The 5,377-nt window shown below is 30.8% G+C and overlaps 1 protein-coding gene across 2 annotated transcripts; it reads left to right on the top strand.

The window, feature by feature from the left end:
- The first annotated feature begins 788 nt into the window (after nt 1–788).
- LOC130826830 (probable serine/threonine-protein kinase PBL10) lies at nt 789–4,851 on the top strand. 2 transcript variants are annotated; one of them, XM_057692423.1, is made up of 8 exons: nt 789–1,065; nt 1,213–1,370; nt 1,969–2,288; nt 2,920–3,055; nt 3,152–3,294; nt 3,429–3,552; nt 3,651–4,081; nt 4,622–4,851. In XM_057692423.1, exons 2-7 carry the CDS (start codon nt 1,319–1,321, stop codon nt 4,061–4,063), a joined length of 1,188 nt encoding a protein of 395 aa, XP_057548406.1. In that variant the 5' UTR covers nt 789–1,065; nt 1,213–1,318; the 3' UTR covers nt 4,064–4,081; nt 4,622–4,851. The 2 variants fall into 2 exon arrangements, with proteins under 2 accessions (XP_057548406.1, XP_057548405.1); XM_057692422.1 differs by lacking the exon at nt 4,622–4,851 and having other exon boundaries at nt 3,651–4,473.
- Nucleotides 4,852–5,377: the final 526 nt, after the last annotated feature.

Raw genomic sequence — 5,377 nt, 5'->3', positions numbered from 1 at the left:
TTGATCACAGTGCTAGAAGAAGGCTGTTCAAAATTACCGTATTCATCACAATAATTATTTTAGCCAATCAATTTACCATACATTAACAATAAAAGATTTAACAATAGAAATATTTATTGGGAGCAAAATAAATTAAAATTGTCCAATAAAGTAATTTATGGGAAATCTATAACTATTACTAAAATAAAACACAGCTGACATCTATAACTAATTATTACTAAAATAAAACACTACTGACATCATTACTATTTAAAATTGTTTATGTGTCACAACCTCAACAAAAATTTACCCTCCAACACTCAATGATAATGTAATTGTTTTTATGACTACTTTTTTTATCTTTGACTTTATTATCACATCATTTAATATATTAGAAAATCATATATTTTATTATTATTTTTTCAATTATTTATAAAATCTTTTTTATTTTATTTATTAAATAAGTATTATTTAGTGTATTGATTTTGAGATGGTTAAAATATAATATACTTTTATTAGAATTTTTTGTTATTTATACAATTGGTTACTTAAATGCAATGTTTAATTATAATATAATTCAGATTGTGACTATTTTTACGTAACTCAATTATATTTTTCATGACAAAAATTATTTTTTTCGTTTAAACTTTTATAAAATAATTTTACATATTTTTTGTTAAATTTAATTAAAATATATTATTAATAGTTATAATACTTTATATAAATTAATATAATTCATAAAAGAAAAATTTAATAAAATTGTGCAGCACTATGTAGTGTTTTATGTATCACATCTACCGTAGTTTGAACACTACTCCTATAGAGAACGACAAGAAGAGAGAGAAGTACGAGAAAAGGTGATGGGGTTGTAAAGGACCAACCCGCCATTTATTAACCTTGTGCTTCTCAACTTCCTCCATCTCAAATCTAATCTTTTTCTCACTTTTTTTTTGCTATAGACATTTCTTATTTTCTGATAAATCAAACAAATTTTCTCTCTTTATTTTTTCTCTCCAAATATTTGTAAAGTGTAAACAAGAAGCTTCACTAAAGTCTTTCTTACTAAAACTTTGAGTCATAAGAGAGGTGCTCACCACTCACCACTAATCTTTTTGGATTTGCTTCATACTTTTTAGGATGTTTCTTTTTCATTTCTTTTATAATAATTTATAAATGTATTTTAGTGCAAAAGTTTTCCTTTACAGCTGATTGTATGTATTTTCATTGATCCAGGTAATTTTGTTCTGTTTCTCTGTGTTGGGTTTTAAAGGATAAGGAATTTTCTTCAAAGTTAGGATCTTTTTCATTGAAGCAAGTGATTATAGCTTGATTGGGATAAATGGGTATTTGTCTTAGTGCAAGAATCAAGGCTGAAAGCCCTTCTCACACAGGTAATAAAACACTTCCTTTAATTTATTTTTTTTTTTTTTAATTTTGGGATGTTTTTAGGTTTCTTTTAGTGAATGATTGAGTGTCTTTTCTTAGGTTAAGTGTGTTTTTTAGGTTACTATGTTCATTGTTTTTTTACTTAATTTGGAATTGTTTTGAGTCCTTTCTAATTTTGTTTGAAAATTTGATTGCTAAAATTCTTGGTGCTTGTTTTTGGTATATAAAGTTGCATTTTCCCACTTAGAATGTTGCATTTTGGGTAGTAGATATTTTGTGTTCTAAAAATCATCTACAAAATATTAATGTTTAATGTACTAAAATTCTTCAAAACAAATGTGAATGTCTAATATGTGCTTTATGAATATGCTTTATCTTGAATAACAAAGAGTTTAAAAGTAAAGAAGAAATTTTTTTTGAGATGGTTTGGGCATGAGAAAAATTGGAGCTCGGGAGACTTAAAACAGAACGAATATTTATGCGGGAAAACATGGAATTTGGGATCTTTATTAGCAGAAAATGCTTATTCCTCTCAATTGATTAAATAGAAGTTTTGGTATGGCTGGCTGATTTGGGTATCTGTTTGTGTATTGACTTTGTTAGGCATGAATACAAAATGTGTTAGCTCAGATGGAAATGATCCAAGATTCCCAAGTAGTAAGGTCTCATCAGCACCTTTAACACCAAGGAGTGAGGGTGAAATTTTGCAGTCTCCTAATTTGAAAAGTTTTAGTTTCTCTGATCTCAAAGCAGCCACCCGAAACTTCCGTCCTGATAGTGTGCTCGGGGAAGGCGGTTTTGGGGCTGTCTTCAAGGGATGGATTGACGAGAACTCGTACACTGCCACTAAACCTGGTACTGGCATGGTTATTGCTGTCAAGAGGCTGAATACTGAAAGTTTTCAGGGTCACAGGGAATGGTTGGTGAGTTTCATTTAAGTTTGAGTATTATGAATATTCTTACATTGTAAAAGTTAGACTCAAATATGTGGGAATTTTTTGAGCAAAACGCAGCAAACTCAAAGGGATAAAGAGAGTATCTTATGATCCAGGCACTATATGTTACTCTGGCGTGCGTAATCGTGTTAGCTATTGGCATATCTCTAATTGTGCATAATTCCTTTGTTTTCTTTTCAAATGTCTCATTTGGTTTGAGCACATTTGCCGATGCACTAATACTACCCTTAATATTTATGATTGTGCATAATTAAAAATTATAAAAATTTAGATGTTAATAAACCTTATGTTGGGACGAATCATCTAAGATCTCATTTGACTATATTTTATCTTATAGACTAAAAATAAAGTACAAATTTAGAGTGAATGATGAATAGTGTTTAAAAAACAAATCGGACATTTGAAAAAAAAAATGGAAGGAGTACTGAATAATAAGAATTATCATAGAGTATCAACCTTGGAATCTAGACCATTGTAATACCCTTTTTGTCATTAGCTTGGACCACAAATGATATGTGGAAGCGCCCATTGATCTTCTAGTTTTCGACTTTCGAGAGATGTTTTCGTGCTAATATTTTCTTCGTTTATGGTTTGTTAGGCGGAAGTGAATTACCTTGGGCAGCTGTATCATCCTCATCTTGTGAAATTGATAGGATATTGCTTGGAAGATGAGCACCGCCTGCTGGTGTACGAGTTTATGCCTAGGGGAAGCTTGGAGAATCATCTATTCCGAAGTATGTTTCCCATTATATCTCTAGTTTAACTTGAAAAATGAGCTAATTTGTTCTATGAAAAATCATATTGATCACTCTAAATGATTGTGACTATAGGAGGTTCATACTTTCAACCTCTTTCTTGGAACCTCCGAATGAAGGTTGCGCTTGGAGCTGCTAAGGGGCTTGCCTTTCTTCATAGTGCAGAAACGAAAGTTATTTATCGTGATTTTAAGACCTCAAATGTCCTCTTAGACTCTGTAAGTGGTTATCAATACTAAACTGCTCTTATAAAACTCGACTATTACTTCATTAGACGCTTTTGAAGACATTATATGCTTGCCATTTAGAATTTATTCAGTGATAATGATTAATATCCCTCTATTAATTACAGAACTACACTGCTAAACTTTCCGATTTTGGGTTAGCCAAGGACGGACCTACAGGCGATAAAAGTCATGTGTCAACTCGCGTAATGGGTACCTATGGATATGCAGCTCCAGAATATCTAGCGACAGGTATATTTAAATAACAATGTCATGTATTTTACTTGTTCTTGTTTGAAGTTTGGATCCGCAGCCTTATGAGATCTTGTATTTGCTTTCCTTCTACATAGGTCACTTAACTGCTAGAAGCGATGTTTATAGCTTTGGAGTGGTTCTCCTCGAAATGCTCTCAGGTCGAAGGGCAATGGACAAAAACCGGCCATCAGGAGAGCACAACCTGGTCGAATGGGCCCGTCCATACCTAACAAATAAAAGAAAAATCTTTCGCGTCTTGGACAACCGTCTAGAGGGTCAGTATAGTTTGGATTCAGCCTTCAGAGTTGCCTCCCTAGCATTCCGATGCCTGTCTACTGAGCCCAAGTTTAGGCCGGTGATGACTGAGATAGTTAAAGAATTGGAACAGCTTCAGGATCCCTCTAAGGAAACTCGTAGCAGTTCTACGACAGGGGCAAGGGTTAGGAGACGAAGTGCACAAGAAAGCACCAACCGATCAATATCGTCAGTCTCGTATCATAGATCTTAGAACACCATGTTCTATGAGGTAAAAAGACAGCATCATTTATTTATTAGCAGCTAAGATGACAAAATCCCTTCATATTTTGCAGAAATTTGGTGTTCTACTCCCTTGGTAGTGGTTAAGTGGTTAATGGTTAATGGTTAATGTTATAGTATAGTAAGTATATTTTTGGTTGTCAATGTACAGCTCTTGTTCCAACTATGTAATTTCACATGATATCTGCTAGGAAAAATACAACTTTTTTGAGTGAAACGAGATGCATGTATTTTTTTTTTTTTTTTTTTTTTTTTTTGTTGTAATCCAATTTCATGGTCTCTTTTGATGTCTTGTCAAATAATCCATATACGATATGACACCAAAAAAAATTTTTTTATTTTTTTTTTTGAGTTAATAGCATTTTACTAAGATTTTGTAATATTTTTTTTTATTTTAGTTGGTTTTGTAGAAAATGTAACAGTCTTAATTTTTTTTATGGTAGTTACAATTTTTATTTTAAGAGTTCATCAAATAATTTATTTTGTCATTTTATTTACATATTTTTCTTCTCTATTTCTTAAAAATCAGTCGTACCCGTTGCAATCTTCATGGGGAGGTAGCACTGGTAATTGCAAGAGGAAGAAAGGGTGAGAGGGCTTGCTTGGTTTCGTGTCCTTTTTCCAATTTAGTCCATGATTTTGTCTGAATCGAAATCTTTTGCCAAACTTATATCCGTACATGTAAATAATACAAATTTTTACTGATATTTTTTCAATAATATTAGTTTTTTAATTAACTACAAATAAGAATAACTTATGAGCTGTTTGTCTAAAATAACACAATTTCTATTTATAGTAGGTTATATGACTATAACAAAGCTAAATTAATGGTAAAATAAAAGTTTATTTATAGATCACTTATAATTTATATTTTAATTTTAATTTAAATGTCAAAAAATACTTAAGTGCAAGGTTAAAATCGCGATTCTAATTAGATACGTTCGGAGAGGTAGAATCGAGTTGTAAAATAGTAAGATTCTACAATAAACCTAATGTTGCTATTTAGTCATAACTAGACAGTGCCCTTGCGATACACGGTATTATTAAATTTTTCGACATATTTACATCTTTTATAAAGTTAAAATTTTAAGAAATAAATTTTATATTATTGTTATATTTCATTTAACTCTAAATAGTTGTATACATTATGTACATTGTTTGATTTGTATCATACATTGCATTGTGCGTGTAGATTATTGTGAAAATATAGTTTATGACAAACAAATCACAACAAATGACAAAAAATTTGATTATATATTTATACTTCTATGTGTTTATTTTAAGT

The sequence above is a fragment of the Amaranthus tricolor genome, chromosome 11 (genome assembly GCF_026212465.1).
Source record: "Amaranthus tricolor cultivar Red isolate AtriRed21 chromosome 11, ASM2621246v1, whole genome shotgun sequence".
Classification (NCBI taxonomy): Eukaryota; Viridiplantae; Streptophyta; class Magnoliopsida; order Caryophyllales; family Amaranthaceae; genus Amaranthus; species Amaranthus tricolor.
Note: the sequence above shows the minus strand (reverse complement) of the source record. Positions and strands in the feature narration are given on the sequence as shown.

Bases quoted from the DNA above. Each gene is read 5' to 3' on its own strand.
- LOC130826830 (XM_057692423.1), top strand. From the start codon at position 1,319: ATGGGTATTTGTCTTAGTGCAAGAATCAAGGCTGAAAGCCCTTCTCAC. The intron at 1,371-1,968 runs GTAATAAAACAC...TGACTTTGTTAG, and splicing joins TGAAAGCCCTTCTCACACAG to GCATGAATACAAAATGTGTT. The intron at 3,553-3,650 runs GTATATTTAAAT...CCTTCTACATAG, and splicing joins TCCAGAATATCTAGCGACAG to GTCACTTAACTGCTAGAAGC.